The 21,926-nt window shown below is 35.1% G+C and overlaps 4 protein-coding genes across 4 annotated transcripts; 3 read left to right on the forward strand and 1 right to left on the reverse strand.

Annotated features, from left to right (window-relative positions):
• Window positions 1-361: 361 nt before the first annotated feature.
• LOC108980149 (MDIS1-interacting receptor like kinase 2-like) lies at window positions 362-3,361 on the forward strand. Its single transcript, XM_035688885.1, has 2 exons — window positions 362-1,940; window positions 2,760-3,361. Exons 1-2 carry the CDS (start codon window positions 383-385, stop codon window positions 3,140-3,142), a joined length of 1,941 nt encoding a protein of 646 aa, XP_035544778.1. The 5' UTR covers window positions 362-382; the 3' UTR covers window positions 3,143-3,361.
• Window positions 3,362-3,366: 5 nt separating this feature from the next.
• On the reverse strand, window positions 3,367-5,202 carry LOC118348035 (thioredoxin-like protein AAED1, chloroplastic). The gene is made up of 5 exons (XM_035688764.1): window positions 5,148-5,202; window positions 4,433-4,533; window positions 4,237-4,328; window positions 3,736-3,796; window positions 3,367-3,426 (listed from the first exon to the last, which is right to left on the reverse strand). Exons 1-5 carry the CDS (start codon window positions 5,200-5,202, stop codon window positions 3,367-3,369), a joined length of 369 nt encoding a protein of 122 aa, XP_035544657.1.
• Window positions 5,203-7,805: 2,603 nt separating this feature from the next.
• LOC118348057 (UDP-glucuronic acid decarboxylase 3-like) lies at window positions 7,806-11,633 on the forward strand. Its single transcript, XM_035688894.1, has 8 exons — window positions 7,806-7,883; window positions 7,959-8,047; window positions 8,616-8,693; window positions 8,805-8,898; window positions 9,194-9,260; window positions 9,386-9,449; window positions 9,556-9,596; window positions 11,044-11,633. The coding sequence occupies exons 1-8, from the start codon at window positions 7,852-7,854 to the stop codon at window positions 11,206-11,208; spliced, it is 630 nt and encodes a 209-aa protein (XP_035544787.1). The 5' UTR covers window positions 7,806-7,851; the 3' UTR covers window positions 11,209-11,633.
• A 3,293-nt stretch (window positions 11,634-14,926) lies between these two features.
• On the forward strand, window positions 14,927-18,224 carry LOC108997617 (MDIS1-interacting receptor like kinase 2-like). The gene is made up of 2 exons (XM_018973970.2): window positions 14,927-16,772; window positions 17,648-18,224. Exons 1-2 carry the CDS (start codon window positions 14,927-14,929, stop codon window positions 18,028-18,030), a joined length of 2,229 nt encoding a protein of 742 aa, XP_018829515.1. The 3' UTR covers window positions 18,031-18,224.
• Window positions 18,225-21,926: the final 3,702 nt, after the last annotated feature.

A 21,926-nucleotide genomic window follows, 5' to 3' on the forward strand; every position in this document is an offset into this window, starting at 1 on the left:
TTTAATATATCTCACTTTCTATTTTATCAGCGAAATGCGTGCTCAATTGCTTAGACAAAAAAAAAAAAAAGAACTAAAAAGTAAAGACCAAACAATACGTCGAACATTAAATAGCCGGACCTATATATAATTAATACATGAATATTAGTCAATGAGTCGTCGCATGCATGTAGGACAAGTCTTGAGGGTCGATTTCAAGGAATAAATGTATTGGCTTTCAAAAGGAAATTTCAATTCAGGCTAGGATGAATATTCATTTCATGGAAATTTCCAACTTGATTCGTTCAATTATTTCACAGGCCAGCCTAGCTTGAGATCATCTTTTCTTATATATTAAAGTCTAGCCTAGTACTAATCCATCATTACTTACTCATAAATTAAAATGGCAACAACCTCCCTTTCTATTTCCATACCGATACTAGCGATATGGGCTATCTGGATCTTATTATGCGGAAAGTGTTTGGATAATGCACTTCAGCAGCTTGTTGTTGCTGCATCTGGGTCATCTCATGCCCTTCAACTTAAACAAGCCAAGGCTTTGCAGGAGACTGGGTGGTGGCCGTCCGCTACTCATGCCCAAGCCAGTAGTAATTATTCAAGTGCTTGCCTCTGGGATGGTATTACTTGCAATGTTGGTGGAAGCGTCACACGCATTGATAGATCTTTTCAAAGTTTGCGAGGTCAGTTGATCAAACTCAACTTCTCTTTCTTCCCAAATCTAGTCAATCTTGATCTTAGTTCGAACTCCCTTACGGGGCGTATCCCACTTGAGATAGGGATCCTAAAGAACTTGGTCTATTTAAGACTTCGTTTCAACATGCTTGTCGGTCCAATCCCTTCCACTTTGGGCCATTTACCTAATTTGGAAAATTTAGACCTTTGTCAGAACAAAATCAATGGATCCATTGCTCCCGAGATAGGAATGCTGAAAGATTTGAGCTACCTTAACCTTAGCCATAACTTTATTAGTGGAGAAATACCTAGCGCACTTGGGATGATTGTCCCTCTATTGAGCTTGGATCTTAGCTACAATAATCTTACGGGCAACATTCCATCTTCTCTCACTGGTATATATACACTCGACTTATCATATAATTCTTTGGAGGGTCGAATTCCAGACGGTTATGCTCTGTATCATACCTCTCACACATTAAATGGCAACAGGGATTTATGCGGTCAGTTCGAGATATTCCCTCCATGTTCCACAAGCGAAAAATCAATCATAACCGAAATAAAAACTTTTGTACCCATCACCATTTTCCTCGGATTCCTGTTTATTGGAGGGGGTATTTTCTTGTCCCGTCGCATGTTCAAGAAAAACCAGATTGAGTCTAGGGGATCAAAGAATGGAAACATATTCTCGATATGGAATTATGACGGACATATTGCATATGAAGACATTATTGAAGCAACTGAGGATTTTGATATCAGATATTGCATTGGAACTGGTGGTTATGGTAGCGTTTACAGAGCAGAATTACCAAGCGGAAATGTGGTTGCCTTAAAGAAACTTCATCAGAGAGAGGCTGAGAATCTAGGTTTCTATAGGAGTTTTATAAATGAGGTGAGGGTGTTAACAGAGATAAGACATCGAAATATTGTGAAGCTGCTTGGGTTCTGTGTACATAAAGAATGCAGATTTTTAATTTATGAGTACATGGAAAGGGGAAGCCTATTTTGTGTCCTAAGAAATGTTGATGAAGCTATGGAACTGGATTGGAGCAAGAGGGTAAACATCATCAAAGGCACAGCACACGCCTTATCATACATGCATCATGAATGCATCCCAACAATTGTTCATAGAGATATATCATCCAACAACATTTTGCTGAACTCTGAATTTCAAGGTTTTATATCTGACTTTGGAACTGCTAAACTCCTTGATCCTGACTCCTCCAATCAAACATTGGTTGCTGGCACTTATGGTTACATTGCCCCAGGTAAATTGTTAATTGATTATTTGGACTCCAACAATGTCATTTAAATTATTTAATTAAGAATATTGAATACAATTATTCCATTAGTCAGTATCTAAACAGTTTTAAATATTATTTTTCTTTACTTTTTTTTTTTATCAAATTTACAATTTATGAATCTTTATCACCAATTAAGCTTGAAAGATATTTATAAGTTGATAAAACTAAAAAGACATCTAATAAAATCTAAAATCCCAATAATCTTAAATTATAAATTTAATTAGATATATGTGTTCTTCATTTAATTATATGTTTAGCATAATCGCATATATTATTTAATAATAATACATTTGGAGAGTGCATAATGAAACTATGTAGGAATAGTTTTCAATTAGCAATAATATAATAATATAGTAGCTTCCTATAGTCAAAATTTCATGATTTAGAATAATACTAGTCCTAGATCCGAATAATGTGCGAGCAGGCTGAATAATCCAAGATATCAATTTCTAAATATTTTATTTAAGATATTTCAAATAAATTATTATTTTTTAGAAATTTATAAAAATTTTTAGATTCAAATTATATCCTCTAAGCAAAAAAAAATGAAGCTAGAACCCATTTTAGTGAACTTTGTTTATTTTTTAGAATATTATATAATGAAGTTGTCACGTCTTTATTTAAAACGATTTGTATTTTGAAAACTAAAGATTATTATTAATAACTTGATCAAATATTATTCTTCATTCAATAATTTACTGTTACTAATTATCAAATTAATTAGATGTATTACTGTTCATTGACTATATTTAGTTGTTCTCATCGTTTTTTCTTTCTCTATAGAGTTTGCCTATACGATGACAGTTACTGAAAAATGTGATGTATATAGCTTCGGTGTGGTGGCAGTAGAAGTATTAATGGGAAGACATCCAGGAGAACTCTTGTCCTCATTATCATCATCATCTCAAAATATGATGCTAAATGAAATATTAGACCAACGCCTGCCACCTCCAAATCGTCTAGTTGCACAGGACATTTTGCTTGTTGCTACAGTAGCATTTGCATGCCTTCACACTCAGCCAAAGTCTCGGCCTACAATGAAATGTGTGTCACAAGAATTTCTCTCTCGCAAGAAGCCGAATGTCATACCCCTGTCTACGATTTCACTCTTGCAACTGAAGAAACAAGCAGCATACGTGGCTGGATCAGGATTTGCTTATTGTTAGGGTGTTTTGTGTAATGTCAAGGTGTTGTTTACATTTCTCGGTCTTTTTTTAAGAAAAATATTATTTGTAAGCATTCCAGATCACTCCATAAACCTGAAGTACTCACTGTTCAAATAGAAACAGAATGGGTTGTTGTGTTTGTATGAGTTAAGTGTGCAAATAGAAAGTAGAAGTGAATTAAGTAAAATCTGATAGAGAATTTCAGCAAATTCGTCATTTCTTCTTCACGAGCAACAAGCTTGCAGAATATCTTTGATATCAGGATCACCCCCAGCTTCTTTGTCCTACTCAAAAAGAAATAAACAAATTTTACATCTATTTAGAGTAGTATCTAGCATAAGAGCTCAGAACTTTAAAGTCTTGAGTGGAGTCTTTCGATACTCCTCCCCGATCTTAATTGTATAAGAAAATATATGTAGATAAGGTTACAAAAAGTATAAAAATATACATGTTAATTTGTCTGTGTTTTAGGAAAAAAAGGAAACTATTGATCAATAAGAAATATATAACAATGGTCATATTGATGATTAATCGTGTTCTGGGCATGAGGACAAAAGAGAAAGGGGACACGCTATGATGAGGAACTTAATTACCTTGTGAATGAATAAGAGGTTAGTTTTGCCAGGACCTGCAACTATAATTCCACCTTGCTGCCTAAGAAACAACAAACTTCCATTTGTTAGTTTTAAAAATAGGAAAAAAAATTCACTAAGAAAAAAGTATTTTCTACCCTTGCAGCAGACAACTCATATTTGACAAGCTTAGCCAAAATAGATAAAGATCATTAAACCAACTGTCTTATTGAATGCAGGCCTTATAATCTGTACATTTCTATACTTTTGTTTTCAATTTACGCATTAGTGTAGAGTCGACTGTTGCCAGATTTCTTTGGTGGCTTCCTTGAGATCTTGTTTAAGCCACCAAGGAGATTTAGTTGTGATGGATCTAGGTTCTGTTGATAATACCGTTAAGTCAAGTCAGGATGCAAGTTTTGTTGATAGTTGCTAGGAGTTCAAGAAAAGTACATAACTGGATACTTTGATCTCATCATAAAAAAATTTGACATAGTAGTTGCAACAAGATGTTTTGCATACCACCCACCTCTTGTCACGGTGTCTGTTTCAAATGAAAGCTTCCAGTCTTGCCGATAACCTTCCATATATAACTGTATTATCTTGAGACCTACCTGCAGTGTCACAGAAACAACTAAACTAAGAATTCCTAGATGCAATCACAAAGTGCTAATTTTCACAAAAACCTTATGTAAGCCACAAGTACTAGTAGAGTTACCAAAAAGGGATTTGCACAGACTTTAAGAGTGAATGTAGTTGAAACCCCTGAGACAAAATGTAAAGCCTCATACGAAGTGTGGGTTGGGTTGGCATAAACTTCTGAAACAAACAAAAAGTTTTATTAGCAGGCTGCAAAATTAAGACACATTACCATTTTTTTAGTTGGGAAGTATAGACTCCACAACATAAAATTCAACAGATTTCATTTTCATTCTTTTGCACCCCTACTTTGATGAGTAGTATAAGGTCTTTCCACAATGCAGGCTGCTTTGCAACAACATGAATGACACGGTCATTGCTGCCATCACCAAACCTTCACCTTCTCATCCTCATCATTATGACATTATTGTTGTTATCGTCATCATCAACTGGCAACGGAAACAATGCTTCTTGAGGTGTTTGGGAATCGTAGAAAGTCTGAAAGTGCGATTGTGTGATAGGCTAGGAAGCAGATGTGTTGAAGTAGGGTTGGTGATCCTGTTGGAGTAGAGATTATAGGTCGAAAGTGTGGTAGACAGGGAAGTCACCATGGATGGATGCTTGAAGGATAAACAGAAACTCCGCCCAAGGACTCTGGTTGGAGTAGAGATTACTGGGCGGCTTCGTGATCGTTGGTCGTAATTGTGGGAAATGGAGTTACACGTGGCAACACTCTGGTTGTCAAAATGCTTCAATATGAGAACTTCACGTGGTTATGCTTTGGCAATTAAAACTGCATGACCCAAATTCAATTTCTTCTTTCTCCCCTCCCCCTCCATTGGCGGCCATTCCCTCGTGTCGAAGCCCTACTCCATTTCATTATTTGAGGAGAAGCTTTTATCACCGGCCATTATATCCGATGCCAATGCTCCTTTTGCCACTCCTATCCCTCCAGAAGCTTGACGATAATCTAATCCGCCGCAATGGTCTCATGGATAGAAATGTCCAGTGGGTATTACTGGGCTCCCCGGGTTGGGAATGGGAACCATCGCCAGCCGCCTCTCTAACATTCTTGGCGTACCCCGCGTCGCTAACGACAATCTCGTCTCATCCGGCCCCCTCTCTCAACTGGTTTTTCTGTCTAGTCCCTGATCTGTTCGTTGGAGTTCATATTACTTTGGATTCTTATTATTTTTCATGCGGGCTAGCTTTAGAAGTTTGCTACTTTTCTCCATTTTTTATCTGTTTTTTTCTGTTCTGAAATCTCTCAATCTTGTTTACTATTTAGCGAAATGGTTTTTAGCTGGTGGGACGCTAAAAAAAAATCTATATCCGTTAATGTTTCAATATTATTAGTTCATAATTAAGTTACGTCTGTCATGCTCGTATAATCCCGCTCATGTATCATTTGTTGATATATTTGGGAGTTCTTGCCAATTAATATCCATGACTCTGCTAGAATATTCCTTGAAGTAGATCGAGTTTTAAGTCAAAATTACGAGTTCCTCATCATATATGTGTCTATTCGATATTTGTGATAATTTAATTGTTTGATTTGTGACAAGTAGCTAAGAATCACTCTATTTGAACTATGAGCTGTCGGGCTTGCCATGAATTATTAGTGTTGTTTATGTTTTACTGTTTTTGTGTTAATTAGACTCTGTTTGTTTGGTTCTAAATTAGTTATTTTTGTAAAACTGTTTTTCTCGTTTTCTGGGTTTTGAGAGGTGAGCAAAAAGTTCAAGCTTTGTTTAAAAGATTGGTTTCAAACTCAAAAAATTTTGAAAACCAACTCAAAAATTTTGAAAACCAACTTATGCCATTGCACGCCGTCTATCCACAACCAAAATCTCCCAATATTAGCCATAGAATTAGGGACGAAGGAGAACATATACAGATATACACACTATACCCCTAATGTCCCGGTGCCCCTTTTTTTTCTCTCTTCACTACAGTGTAACTTTGACTATAAAGAAATAATAAAAAAAATTGATAAGCTGTAAATTACCCAAAAAAAAAAACGTCCACAGGAAAATTTTGACCATAATAGCTACCCAAATTTTCTATAAAGAGAGAAGTTTTCTTTTTCCTCCCCATTGCAGATAGATGAAACCTTTCACTGGTATATGAAGTAGGGGTTTTGTATTTCTTCCTTTCTCTTTTATAGTGACTCTGAACTGTTTTATTTTTATATAGTATCAAAAATCAATTGATTCTTCTTTGAATTTTCAAGGAAAACTTAAAAAGGTTATTATTTAAGGGTAATGATAGACTTACTACCCATTTATTACTCCTTTTATTTTATTTTATTTTTTATTTTTATTTAATGATTAAAGAAGTGACTATTATTGAAGTTGTATATTTTTTTAATTTTTCTTAATGATTAGAGATGTTAAAAAAATACTTAAAAGAAAATAATAAAAAAATAAAAATAAAAATACTTATCGTAAGCTGAATCATGATCTATTCTTGATGGTTTTCCTCTAACAATAAATCAAGCTGTGAGCAATTTCCTTGTGGTCAAGAGAGATTGTTATGCCTTACAATCTATTAAATATTAAGTTTTCTTCACTGAAGTGAAAAGGAATGGATTTTTTAAACTGGGAAGATTATGACCCTGATCATCTTCTTGTATTTCAATCGAAAGAGAAGAAAAAGGTGTTGTGGTAGTATGGGACAACAGAATTTTGCTTGCTACTACGAAGCCTAGATGTTCTCTATTTTTGCTGCAACTCATCTAATACCAATCAAGGAACATCCCCATGTCAAAGATACCCTTCCAAAACCCAAGGGTTAGTAGGCCTGGGTTTCAATTTTTTTTTCCTTCTAACAATGTTTATTTCCCAATTTGTCTAGATAATAGTACTCTTAATCTAATTTTCCCAATCGTTAAATACACCAGTCACCAAGGACTACTTTTGTTCTCTTTGATTCTCTTTTGGGCAGATAATATCTTTCTCTAATGTTTTTCTCCAACCCAAATTAGGTGACCAACCAGTATTACATTAATGTCACTTTCTCTCTCTGTCTAGTAGTAAGAAAATATCATATTCTCTCTAGTACTCATGCCCTTTATGATATGTGCTCAGATTTGGCTTGATTGTTTGTGTTCTCAGGAAATATTGGAACAGGCTATTGGCATTGACTTGGTTGTCAATCTAAAGCTCCAGGAAGATGTATTGCCTAAGAAATGTCCTCAAAGAAGAATTTGCAGTGAGTTTGGGAAATTTCAATATGGCCTCCACTAACATCAAGGGTGGAAATTGGAATCCTGGTATTAGCTGGCTCCACTTATTCCCCAGCCACATTGTATGTTGAATCTCATTCTTGGTCAGATGATACTGAAGCCGTAGTAAAAGAACAGGTAGATATTGTTTGATTCTTTTTCTTTGTTCTTTATTGAGGCGGCATTTGCAAGACATTTGTCAATGCAAAGACATTTTTTTTTTCTTTTTGCTTTAACAGACCATAAAGACAAACGTGATTGGCACCCTGAACATGCTAGGACTTGCCAAGCGAGTTGGTGCCAGGTTTGGGGACTTGAGGTTATATTTATTACTTTGACTGCTGTCATCAACTGTCAGTAATAATACACTGTTGAACAGGATTTTACTTACATCAACCTCAGAGGTATATGGAGATCCTCTTGTGCATCCCCAGCCAGAAAGCTACTGGGGAAATGTTAACCCAATTGGTAGGTATCCATCAAACTTAGCCTGTGATCCATTGCCTAATCTAATAAGATGATTATGGCTTGGCTGGATTTTATATCCAGTGGGCATTTATTGTCACTGAAGAAAGTAGAAAGAATGCTCCATTGTCTTAGTACTCACTAAATAGAATTGATTAATATACTCACACGTGTGTGTGTGTCTATGTATATGTAAATACATAGTCTGATATTTACCATTTGATTGGGGAGATTGGAGACACACTGAACTTATTTCTATTGCCTAATCTAATAAGATGATTATGGCTTGGCCGATTAAGATTTTATATCCAGTGGAAATTTATTGTCACTGAAGAAAGTAGAAAGAATGCACCATTGTCTTAGTACTCACTAAATGGAATTGGTTAATATATGCACGTGTGCGTGTGTCTATGTTTATGTAAATACGTAGTCTGATATTTACCATTTGAATGGAGAGATTAGGGACACTGAACTTATTTCCTTGATTAACAAGTTTCTATTCTTAACTTTTTTCTGAATCTCATAAATTCATAATGACTTCTCACCACCAAATGCATTTTCTGAATTGTAGGAGTTCGGAGCTGCTATGATGAGGGGAAGCGTGTAGCTGAGACCTTGATGTTTGATTATCACAGGCAGCATGGGATAGGTAAAAGTCCTCGTATAAGTAAAGCTTTTCCTCCTTTTCTTGCTAAATTAGAAGATTTTCCAATTATAATTTCTTTTGATGTATTTTATTTCACTTTATCTTTTACAACAGAAATTCGCATTGCTAGAATCTTCAACACATACGGGCCACGCATGAATATTGATGATGGGCGGGTGGTCAGCAATTTCATAGCCCAAGCAATTCGGTAAGTAGTGCTGTTTCATTGCTTTCTTCTTACCATGATAGTGACATTGGCTTGGTGTAGCATTGATACAGCTTACTGATCTCTTTTATGGAGGCCTTATAAAAGTCCAAAATGTGTTTGATGTGCCTTCTTGTCAACAAATATGGCAATTTCGAAAAGCTTTTTAGTTGTTACACTGCTTTCTATAACTTGGTTCATTGTACCTTGACTTGGTGGAATTGTTAAAATCTTTATTTCTTCACTGGTGTAGTTTTGTTTAGCCATTAACTTCAGCTCCCTGTTTCATGCTTTGCAGTGATGAACCATTGACGGTCCAACATCCCGGAACCCAAACTCGCAGTTTCTGTTATGTTTCTGACATGGTATGCAAGATGTATAATTTGCTTGAACTCTGCTTTGACTTATAGGGCTCGATTGAAAGGGCAATATGTTTGTTTAAAATGTTTCTCTATCCAAAAAAATATAGATTTTTGTCTAAATGTTTCAGGTTGATGGCCTTATTCGTCTAATGGAAGGAGAGAACACCGGGCCAATCAACATTGGAAATCCAGGTGGTCTTACAAACTGTGATTGTGCATATGTAGAGACATCCAGGTCCCTGATGTTGTAGGTAATTATGTGCATATACTAACCTTGGTAGTTCTTGTACATCTTCAGGTGAATTTACCATGCTTGAACTTGCCGAGACAGTAAAGGAGGTCAGTTTCTATTTGCCACTGATTTTTTAACGCTATGTGACTCTGATATGTTATCTTTTAAGTTGGATTCTTTATTCAATAGAAAATGATAGGGTTACTACCCTCATACTACTCATTTACTATTCTTTTTGTATTTGATTTTTTTTTAATATTTATTTTACTTAATGGTTAAGGAATTGACTATTAATAAAATTATATATTTTTTTAATTTTTTCTTAATGTCTAAGGATGTTAAAAAAATACTTAAAAGAAAATAATAAAAAAATAAATAGATTATAAGTAGTAAATAGGTAGTAAAAGGGTAGTAACCCTATCACTACCCTTATTCAATATGATGCATTTGTTGAGACGTGACGTGGAAGTAGTTTGATGGCTGATTGTGTTGTGCAAGTTTTGGACTAGCAGAGTTTTTCCTCTCAAGTATGAAACTAAAAAGGATTAAGGTCAAAGATAGAAGTCACTATTGGGAGTATCTATTTTACACATATGATGTGACATTATTTAGACCACACATCTTTCTAAATGAGTGTTGAAAATAATCAACTAAAAGTAACCACGCAGTGAGTGTAAAGTGTGCACTGCTATAATAACTTCTCTCTAGTATTATTAAAAAATAATAACTAAAGATTAAGAAAAATTCTATATTCAGTCGACTCATTTAAGCGTCGCGTAAACGGCTATTGATGTGGCAAAATGAAAACGAACCGTTTCACTCCACCAAGCTTCCCTCAAATTTTTTTTTTTCATTTCATTCCCTCCCTCTGCGTTCCCTCTCTTTCTCAGTCCTTCCCTCTCTGCATTTCCTCTTCGCCTCAAGAACTCCCACTCTCGATCCTTCCACGAAGCGCATCCTGTCGAAGACCACGAGTCCATCCTCTGGAAGCACCGAAGAAACCTCGACGGCACGTCCCTCCCCTTGAACTCACCGCCCTCCCTCCCTCTGCCGACTGATGGAAGTCTGAGCCCACAAATCGCTGCTCTGAGACCACAAATCGCCGCCTTCGTCTTCAGCCATAGCGTTACGTCGTCTTCCTCAGTTTTCCTATCTCAAACCCTACATAGCCCGCCCTAGTTCCGTTCATTCCGAAACCAGTTAGCCCTAACCCTAGCCTCCTAGGGTATCGTATTTTGAAGATGCGTGCTCTGGTAAGACTTCTTGGTGCACTGGAATTCCCGTTACTTCGTATAAATTCAGCAAGGGTTCTAAGAAATTTGTGCTCGTACAGTTGTGCAAATTGCTTCAACCACTTAAAGGGGGTAACAGCCGCAGCACCTACAGTAAGTGTTTTCTACAATAACCATAGTTCAACAACATTTTCTTCTCCCCTAATGTTTATGTTTTGTCAGGAGGGGCACCATAATACAAGCTTTCATATACAATTTTCAATACTGTAAGCATGATACATACCTTCACTACACATTAAATGATTTCCCTTTCCTATTGCAGGTGCTTCGGGCAATCATGTTAGACGAGAATAAATTACAGGAAGTCATGCTAGGACTAGCAGCACATGCTTTTGAATTCATGACTTCTCAAGAGTCGAGCATCATGTTTGAGAGAGAAGGAACTGAGGCTGAATTGGGTGATAAATTAGTCCACATTCTGAAGTAGCACCACTATCCACCAATTAAAATTTCAAGAATAAGGAGGTTTACCATAGAGTTGGTGATATGGATGATGAGAGATAATGTAACAAATGTTCGTATTTTCAAGAATTTGGGGATGGAGAAGGTGTTGGAGGCTCTCTTGCAGACCAAAGCAGAGCTTGAAAGCTTTAATATTTTCTCCGATACTATTGGAATTAATCGGCACAGCACAACAATTCACTCACTCGTTGAAACTGCTTTGAAGTTGTTGGAGGGGTAAAAATTCTTTGTAGTGGACATGGATACTCAAATTCGCAGATTAATTTATTTTGTAGACATGCATACATGAAAGTTGCAGAAGGTTCTTTTTATCTATGTAAGGAGGGTGCGATGTAATTATCTTAAAGTTATGCCAATTAACACAATTCATAAGTCTTTTACCAGCTGAAACTCTTGTTGCCCCCTGTTGCAATATAATTGGCATCTTCTTTTCCACAATATCAATGGACCTTCAAATGAATTTGGATTTAAACTAGCCAAAATGGCATTGGAGTTTCCTTTTTTTTTTTTATGCAGACTTGAACCGGCCTAAACTTTTACTTACTCCTTCTAGTGTGGAGGAACCAATCAAAGATAACAGAAAATCCAGGGCACTAGAGGATAAATACAACATCTACACATGGACAGCAAAATGCCAACCTCATGCAGCTAATATGAGTTTTTTTGTCACTCGTTCCTTTTCCTAACAAATCGAAGAACAACTTGGAATAATTTGCACTGCCAAGAAATTTCTGACCTAATACCTAATCTATTTTCCATTTACTACAACTCAGCTCTATCACGTTGCATGCATCTCCAAGAAGTGGCAAGCTCATTCTATATTCACCAAAAGTACCGATAATTTTTAGATTACCCACCCTTGCATGAACTGTTCTACTACATTCTATTAAAATAATTATTTACCCTGTTAAACCAACAATTGGCAATATGTAGGAATTTCCACAATCTCAGACTTTGAACTAGTAAATAAGCCATAAAGGGAAAACACAATGTTACTTGAGAAATATAAGAGTTTTCAAACCTAACAGTAGAACTTAGACAATCCAGATAAGATCGTTAGATATGTTCCAACCATTAATTTGACATCACTTGCATAGCTTGCTTGCCATATTGCCATGTCAAAAGCTCACTAAAAAAAGAGTTGCTGAGACAAAAGGAGCTATATCGATCTAGTGCAATGTAAAGGAGGTAGAAGACTTCCTCTTACCCAAATATACATTATCTTTCAAGAGCATAAACATGATTTCCACACATGCATATTACTGCATTAGCTAACGATTTTTTTAAAAAGAAAAGGACGGTACATATAATAGCTTATGAATCTTCTTAAACTCAAAGACTCAATATTGGTACCAAGAAAGGCTTGTCAAGCTGGCTCACAGTATGAGTAAAGTATTAATTCACACCATCCGTTAGTTTAAAATACCTTCCTCCCAAGTGCTTCCTCTGTCCCCTATAAGGCAAGACAAAGCAGAACCTCAAATACATGACAATTAGTCCCCGGGAAATTAGTAAAAGTTCAGCAGCCTTGCAAAATTGTTCATCTAACTGAACACATCGACGCTTACTCACAACATATTCATTCATTCATAAGAAACACAAGTAGAAAATCTAAATTCAGAGAGCATCATGAGCGTTAAAACACAACAAAATCATACCACGCACGGATCTCCATTTCTACTAGTTCAAGTAGTTCTGGATCATTTACTTATTGTATGCACTTAATTGAGAAAGCATGTCAATGATCATTGGCACCCCAACCTGAGCCACAAAAACAAAGGGAACCATTACACACCTGACGACCAAGTAGAATATGTTCCTTGGCTTTGTCGCATGCTCACATCTGTAGCATGTACCAGCAAAATGCCTTCTATTTACGATAGAAATTGGGGTCCTCCCTAACACTTCAGCATAGACTTTGGACCCACTTTTTTTTTTTTAAGTTTTTCTTATGCAAACTTAACGTTGAATTGAAAGTGAAAAATAAATGATAGTTCGAGTAAAACATGCAAATCGCCGTCAGTTTCTAGTAGCATTCAGAGAAAATCGCCGAAGAAAGTTTCTGGCTGAAGAGAAGCACAAATCACCAAATCAGAGGAAGAAGACGAGAAGCGGAGAAGCAAAGCGGAATCCGAAATGCACTGCCCTCTGTTTTTTTTTTTTTTTAATTTTTAAGTTTTTAATTTTTATTTTATAACAGCTGCCACATCAACCGACTGCACTGCGACTACAGCTGAAGACTGTACATAGCGGAACTGATTAATTAAACCTCGACCTCGACCTCAGCAATTTATGACGTGGAAATTTTGATTCCCTGCCTCCAGACCAAACAATAAAATGAGTTTTGGTTCTTGTCCAATCATTTCAACTAATTAAAATCTTATTATTATATATATGTCAGTGGTGTGAAACATTTCTTCTTCATTACAAGGACTCTAAAATAATAAAACAACAAAGAAAAATGTAAAGAATTAACGCAAATATCACTCGTCAAACAGTCAATTCCGAAACTCAAAACTCTTTATTTTGTTCCCTTTTACATATATAATCAAATTTTGAAGAACGCATGCACTTAACTAACCATTAATTATTATCACCATTAAACCAAGCACAGAAATAGATATTTATATCCCAAATAATTGGTTTTTTAGGTTTTTTTTTTCTTATTAAAAAGTCACAAAAGAGATATTAATTATTATAATTTTTATTTCATTTGTTTGGTCTCGTTTGTTTTCGATCACAACTTCTCTTAATTATTTCATTTCAACTAATTATTATAAGTTTATTAAATTTTTATATAAAATAAAATAAATAAATCAATTTTTCAATTTTTTAAATAAAAATAATATTAAAAAAATATATTATAATAATATATTATTTAATTTTTAATTTTAATTCATGTCATTTTATCGGTAAAAGCAAATGAGTATAGTTCCTGCAACTCTTTTGTAGATGTTCAGGACGCTTCTCGGGAATTCTGCTCAAATAGTGGGCTATTGACCTGACTAGCCATATTTTACCAAAAAGTCCCTTATTTCTAACAACCACCACAGGGGGGTTGTTGTAGAGTTAATGGAGTCGATAGAGTTGTTATTGTTCCCCTTGGGCCCTCTGAGTTTTTTATTTTTCAGATATCAACTAAATATTTTTCTCTAAAATTAAAATATATCAATTAAAATTAAAAGGTTAGAAGAGAGTTTCATATTTTTTGGAGAATTTGATTAGGTTTTTCAAAATTTTTAATAAGCAAATGAACCTTGTTATTTTCTTTTATTTACTTTCTTAACACTACTACTCCTTTTAATATATCTCACTTTCTATTTTATCAGCGAAATGCGTGCTCAATTGCTTAGACAAAAAAAAAAAAAAGAACTAAAAAGTAAAGACCAAACAATACGTCGAACATTAAATAGCCGGACCTATATATAATTAATACATGAATATTAGTCAATGAGTCGTCGCATGCATGCAGGACAAGTCTTGAGGGTCGATTTCAAGGAATAAATGTATAATTGGCTTTCAAAAGGAAATTTCAATTCAGGCTAGGATGAATATTCATTCATGGACATTTCCAGGATGATTCGTTCAATTATTTCACAGGCCAGCCTAGCTTGAGAGTATCTTTTCTTATATATACAAGTCTAGCCTAGTACTAATCCATCATTACTTACTCATAAATTAAAATGGCAACAACCTCCATTTCTATTTCCATACCGATACTAACGATATGGGCTATCTGGATCTTATTATGCGGAAAGTGTTTGGATAATGCACTTCAGCAGCTTGTTGTTGCTGCATCTGGGTCATCTCATGCCCTTCAACTTAAACAAGCCAAGGCTTTGCAGGAGACTGGGTGGTGGCCGTCCACTACTCATGCCCAAGCCAGTAGTAATTATTCAAGTGCATGCCACTGGGATGGTATTACTTGCAATGCTGATGGAAGCATCACAACCATCGATAGATTTTATCAAGGTTTGGGAGGTCAGTTGATCAAACTCAACTTCTCTTTCTTCCCAAATTTAGTCAGTCTTAATCTTAGTATGAACTTCCTTACGGGGTGTATCCCACTTGAGATAGGGATGTTAAAGAACTTGGTCTATTTAAGACTTAGTTACAACATGCTCGTCGGTTCAATCCCTTCCACTTTGGGTCATTTGATTAATTTGGAATATTTAGACCTTGGTGGGAACCAAATCAATGGATCCATTCCCCTTGAAATATGGATGCTGAAAAATCTGACCTCTTTATACCTTTCTTCGAACATGCTTGTCGGTCCAATCCCTTCCACTTTGGGTCATTTGATTAATTTGGAATATTTAGACTTTAGTCAAAATCAAATCAATGGATCCATTCCCCTTGAGATAGGGATGCTTAAAAATCTGACCCTTTTATACCTTTCTTCGAACATGCTCGTCGGTCCAATCCCTTCCACTTTGGGTCATTTGATTAATTTGGAATATTTAGTCCTTCGTCAGAACAAAATCAATGGATCCATTCCTCCTGAAATAGAGATGCTTAAAGATTTGAGCTACCTTAACCTTAGCCAAAACTTTATTAGTGGAGAAATACCTAGCGCACTTGGGATGATTGCCCCTCTATATACCTTGGATCTTAGCTACAATAATCTTACGGGCAACATTCCATCTTCTCTCACTGGTATACATAGACTCAACTTATCACATAATTCTTTGGAGGGTCAAATTCCAGATGGTTATGCTCTGTATCATACCTCCCACACATTAAATGGCAATAAGGATTTATGCGGTCAGTTCAAGATATTCCCTCCATGTCCAAAAGGTAAAAAATCAATCATAACCGAAATAGAAACTTTTGTACCCATCAGCATTTTCCTCGGATTCCTGTTTATTGGAGGGGGTATTTTCTTGTCCCGTTACATGTTCAAGAAAAACCAGATTGAGTCTAGGGGATCAAAGAATGGAAACATATTCTCGATATGGAATTATGACGGACATATTGCATATGAAGACATTATTGAAGCAACAGAGGATTTTGACATCAGATATTGCATTGGAACTGGTGGTTATGGAAGTGTTTACAGAGCAAAATTACCAAGCGGAAATGTGGTTGCCTTAAAGAAACTTCATCAGAGAGAGGCTGAGAATCTAGGTTTCTATAAGAGTTTTATAAATGAGGTAAGGGTGTTAACAGAGATAAGACATCGAAATATTGTGAAGCTGCATGGGTTCTGTGTACATAAAGGATGCAAATTTTTAATTTATGAGTACATGGAAAGGGGAAGCCTATTTTGTGTCCTAAGAAATGTTGATGAAGCTATGGAACTGGATTGGAGCAAGAGGGTAAACATCATCAAAGGCACAGCACACGCCTTATCATACATGCATCATGAATGCATCCCAACAATTGTTCATAGAGATATATCATCCAACAACATTTTGCTGAACTCCGAATTTCAAGGTTTTATATCTGACTTTGGAACTGCTAAACTCCTTGATCCTGACTCCTCCAATCAAACATTGGTTGCTGGCACTTATGGTTACATTGCCCCAGGTAAATTGTTAATTGGTTATTCCTACCACAACAATGTCATTTAAATTATTTAATTAAGAATATTGAATATAATTATTCCATTAGTCATGTATCTAAATATTTTTCAAGATTATTTTTCTTTTGATTTTTTGTTTTTTTGTCAGATTTACAATTTATGAATCGTTATCACAAATTAAGCTAAAAGGATATTAAATTGATAAAACTAAAAAGACATGCAATAAAATCTAAAATCCCAATAATCTTAAATTATAAATTTAATTAGATATATTTGTTTTTCATTTAATTATATGTTTAGCATAATCACATATATTAGTTAATAATAATACATTTGGAGAGTGGATAATCATACTACATAGGAATAATTTGTAACTAGCAATAATATAATAATAATATATAGTACCTTCCTTTACTCAAAGTTTCATGATTTAAAAATCATAAAATACTAGTCCTAGATTGATCGAATAATGTGCGAGCTAGCTAAATAATCTAAGATATCAATTAAGAATATCATATATAGATTCTAAATATTTTATTTTAAGATATTTCAAATAAATTTAAAATGTTTTTTAAAATTTATAAAAAAATTTAGATTCAAATTATATCCTCTACGCAAAATAATTAAAAATGTAAATAGTTGATGCTAGAACCAATTTTTTGTGAACTTTGTTTATTTTTCAAAATATTATATAATGAAGTTGTCACATCTTTATTTAAAAGATTTGTATTTTAAAACCTACAGATTATTATCGATAACTTGATTAAATATTATTCTTCATTCAATAATTTTACTGTTAAATTATAATTATCAAATTAATTAGATGTATTACTATTCATTAAATGTATTTAGTCCTCATCGTTTTTTCCTTTCTCTATAGAGTTTGCCTACACGATGACAGTTACTGCAAAATGCGATGTATATAGCTTTGGAGTGGTGGCACTAGAAGTATTAATGGGAAGGCATCCAGGAGAACTCCTATCCTCATTATCATCATCATCTCAAAATATGATGCTAAATGAAATATTAGACCAACGCCTACCACCTCCAAATCGTCTAATTGGACAAGAGATTTTGCTTGTTGCTACAATAGCATTTGCATGCCTGCACACTCAGCCAAAGTCTCGGCCTTTAATGAAATGTGTGTCACAAGAATTTCTCTCTCCCAGGAAGCCAAATGTCATACCCTTGACTAGGGTTTCACTCCTGCAACTGAGGAAACAAGCATCATATGTGGCTGGATCAGGATTTGCTTATTGTTAAGGTGTTTTGTGTGATGTCAATGTGTCGTTTACCTTTATCGGCCTATTTTCAAGAAAAATATTATTTGTAAGCATTCTAAATCACCCCATAAACCTAAACTACTCACTTTTCAAGGTTGGAAGTGGCTGAAACAGAATGGGGCCGATGTGTTTGTATGAGATAAGTGTGCAAATAGAAAGTATAAGTGAATTAAGTAAAATCTAATAGAGAATTTTAGCAGACTCGTCATTTCTTCTTCATGAACAACAGGCTTTCAGAACTTCTTTGATATTAGGATCTTCCCCAGCTTATTTGTCCTACACAAAAAGAAATCAACAAATTTTACATCTAGTTAGAGTAGTATCTAGCATAAGAGCTCAGAACTTTAAAGCCTTGAGTGGAGTCTTTCGATACTCCTCTCCGATCTTAGTTGTATAAGAAAATATATTTAGATAAGGTTACAAAATTTGTTAGGAAAAAAAGGAAACTATTGATCAATAACAAATAGATAACAATGGTCATATTGATGATTAACAGTGCTCTGGGCATGAGGAAAAAAGAGAAAGGGGACACGCTATGATGTGGAACTTAATTACCTTGTGAACGAATGAGATGTTAGTTTTGCCAGGACCTGCAACTATAATTCCACCTTTCTGCCTAAGAAACAACAAACTTCCACTTGTTAATTTTAAAAATAGGAAAAAAATCATCACTAAGAAAAAAATATTTTCTACCCTAGCAGCAGACAACTCATATTTGACAAGCTTAGCAAAAATATGTAAAGATCATTAAACCAATTGCCCTATTGAAGGCAAGCCTTATAATCTATACACTTCTATACTTTTTGTTTTTCAATTTACGCATTAGTGTAGAGTCAACTGTTATTAGATTTCTTTGGTGGCTTCATCGGGATCCTGTTTAAGCCACCAAGGGGATTTAGTTGTGATGGATCTAGGTTCTGTTGATAATACCATGAAGTCAAGTCAAGATGCACGTTTTGTTGATAGTTGTTAGGAGTTCAAGAAAAGTACATAACTGGATACTTTGATCTCATCATAAAATATATATATATATATACACAGTAGTTGCAACAAGATGTTTTGCATACCAGCCACCTCTAGTCACGATGTCCTTTTCAAATGAAAACTTCCAGTCTTGTCGATAACCTTCCATGTATAACAGTATTATCTTGAGACCTGCCTATAGTGTCACAGAAACAACTAAACTAAGAATTCCTAGATGCAATCACAAAGTGCTAATTTTCACAAGCACCTTATGTAAGCCACAAGTACTAGTAGAGTTACCAAAAAGGGATTTTCACATACTTTAGGAGTGAATGTAGTTGAAACCCCTGAGACAAATTGGAAAGCCTCATACGAATAGTGGGTCAGGTCGGCATAAACTTCTGAAACAAACAACAAGTTTTATTAGCAGGCTGCAAAGTTAAGACACATTACAATTTTTTCAATTAAACAGATTTCATTTTCATTCTTTTGCACCCTTGCTTTGAGGAGTAATATAAGGTCTTTCCATAATGCAGGCTGCTTTGCAACAACATGAATCACACCGTCATTGGTGCCATCACCAAGCCTTCACCATCTCATCCTCATCATTATCACATTATTGTTGTTATCATCATCATCAATTGCTAACAAAAACAATGGTTCCATATCGACACATATTTCTACAACATAAAATTCAACAGATTTCTCATTCATTCTTTTACACCCCTACTTTGATGAGTAGTAAGGTCTTTTCACAATACATGCTACTTTGCAACAATGAATTGCTGCCATCACCAAACCTTCACCATCTCATCCTTATCATTATCACATTATTGCGTTATCGTCATCATCATCAATTAGCAACAGAAACAATGGTTCCATATCCACACAGACTCCTTTATTATAGACTAATTGATATTTCAAGATAGAAACACTATAAGAACTTAAATATAAACAAGAAATTTAAAACAAAATGGAACCAAAAGTGCACATGTAATTGAACCAGAGATACCATCTCATCTCCATGTTTCCATTTTACTCTATTGATAGTAAAACCAAAGTAGAACTTGATGTACCACTGCTGATATAATAGAATTCACATAGTATACAAATTCTTTAGAAACATACCTCCTTTGAAGACTGCTGCAAGTTACTGCTGCAAGTTACTTCAAAAATTTATGTTATTTCCTTGATAAAAAATTGGGGTAATGGGTGAGAAATTATTTCAGTGAAGTATAACATTGTTAGTCACATATTTACCCTTAAAATACACGTGAAGAGTGCCATTGGTTTCCTCATGAAACATCCATACATATTTACAATTACCCTTATTTGTTCGTTAGAGCTAACGACGATCTCGTCTCCTTCGGCCCGCTGTCACAACTGGTTTTCTATCCCTGATCTGTTTGTTGGAGCTAACGACGATCTCGTCTCCTTCGGCCCGCTCTCACAACTAGTTTTATGTCCCTGATCTGTTTGTTGGAGCTCATATTACTTTGGATTCTTATTATTTTTCACGCAGGCTAGCTTTAGAAGTGCGCTAATTTTCTCCATTTTTTTATCTTTTTTTTTTTCTACTCTGAAATCTCTCATTCTTGCTTACTATTTAGCGAAATGGTTTTTAGCTGGTTGTACGATAAAAAAAAATCTATATTCGCTAATGTTTCAATATTATTAGTTCATAACTAAGTGATGTCTGTCATGCTCGTTTCATTTGTTGATATATTTGGGAGTTCTTGCCAATTAATATCCATGACTCTGCTAGAATATTCCTTGAAGTAGATCGAGTTTTAACTCAAAATTGTAGAGTTCCTCATCATATATGTGTCTAGTCGATATTTGTGATGATTTAATTGTTTGATTTGTGACAAGTAGCTAAGACTCACTCTATTTGAACTATGAGATGCCGAGCTTGCCATGAATTATTATTGTTGTTTATGTTTTACTGTTTGTGTTAATTAGACTATGTTTGTTTGGTTCTAAAGTTATTTTTGGTAAACTGTTTTTCTCATTTTCTGGTGCTTGATTGGGTTTTGAGAGGGCTGGTATGGTGAGCAAAAATTCAAAAACATTGGTTGCAAACTCAAAAAATTTGGAAAACCAACTCAAGAATTTTAAATACCAACTTATGCCATTGCATGACATTTACCCACCACCAAAATCTCCCGATATTAGCCATAGAATTAGGGACGAAGGCACCGACGTTGGGACAGGTCCCAGTGCTTTTATCTCTTCACAACAATGTGTAACTTTGACCATAAAGAAAAAATAAAAAGATTTTTTTTATTTTATTTCATAAGAAATAGACTTAATTTCATTCTATAAAAAGAAGTTACATCTGTGACTCAAAATTACAAGTCAAACTAACATTAGTTGTAAGCAACCCGTACAGAAAAACTTTGCGACTGGCATTGTCTAAATTTCATGAAAACTCTCAAAAAGAGAGTATCTTTCTCTATATTAAAACAGAAGGAAAAATACCTCTCATCAAAACTCCATCCTCCAAAGGAGGAGAAGTGAACAACACACCCATCCTCCTAACACGGAGGAGGGAGGAACCAAACACCACTATGGACAAAAGTCCAATAGCCTATTTCACTTTATTTTCCTATTTATAAAAAACTCAACAAACAAACATCGAGAAAAACACACCGACATAAAGTCGAAAATGCAGAAACACCACCAACAACACCAAACATAATCGGAAAAAACAAAATGGAAAGCATCAGTGGTGCGCCACACTGGGAAGGAGTCGTTCAGCCGGTCAAGACGTTGCCGAAGTCACTGGGCCCTGAGTTGCTGTGCATGGTGTCGACGAAAGATGAATGACGGTAGTTTGAGTACCTCACGCGTTTCCTTTAAACCGTGCGTTGGCGCAACGTGTCGCTCTGATTGGCACCCAATCCAGTCGAC

The sequence above is a fragment of the Juglans regia genome, chromosome 3, assembly GCF_001411555.2.
Source record: "Juglans regia cultivar Chandler chromosome 3, Walnut 2.0, whole genome shotgun sequence".
NCBI lineage: Eukaryota > Viridiplantae > Streptophyta > Magnoliopsida > Fagales > Juglandaceae > Juglans > Juglans regia.

Bases quoted from the DNA above. Each gene is read 5' to 3' on its own strand.
- LOC108980149 (XM_035688885.1), top strand. From the start codon at position 383: ATGGCAACAACCTCCCTTTCTATTTCCATACCGATACTAGCGATATGG. The intron at 1,941-2,759 runs GTAAATTGTTAA...CTTTCTCTATAG, and splicing joins TTATGGTTACATTGCCCCAG to AGTTTGCCTATACGATGACA.
- LOC118348035 (XM_035688764.1), bottom strand. From the start codon at position 5,202: ATGGCCGCCAATGGAGGGGGAGGGGAGAAAGAAGAAATTGAATTTGGG. The intron at 3,797-4,236 runs GTATGCAAAACA...GTTGTTTCTTAG, and splicing joins ACCGTGACAAGAGGTGGGTG to GCAGCAAGGTGGAATTATAG. The intron at 3,427-3,735 runs GTAATTAAGTTC...CTTTTTGAGTAG, and splicing joins ACCTCTTATTCATTCACAAG to GACAAAGAAGCTGGGGGTGA.
- LOC108997617 (XM_018973970.2), top strand. From the start codon at position 14,927: ATGGCAACAACCTCCATTTCTATTTCCATACCGATACTAACGATATGG. The intron at 16,773-17,647 runs GTAAATTGTTAA...CTTTCTCTATAG, and splicing joins TTATGGTTACATTGCCCCAG to AGTTTGCCTACACGATGACA.
- LOC118348057 (XM_035688894.1), top strand. From the start codon at position 7,852: ATGCTAGGACTTGCCAAGCGAGTTGGTGCCAG. The intron at 9,261-9,385 runs GTATGCAAGATG...TAAATGTTTCAG, and splicing joins TCTGTTATGTTTCTGACATG to GTTGATGGCCTTATTCGTCT. The intron at 9,597-11,043 runs GTCAGTTTCTAT...TTCCTATTGCAG, and splicing joins TTGCCGAGACAGTAAAGGAG to GTGCTTCGGGCAATCATGTT.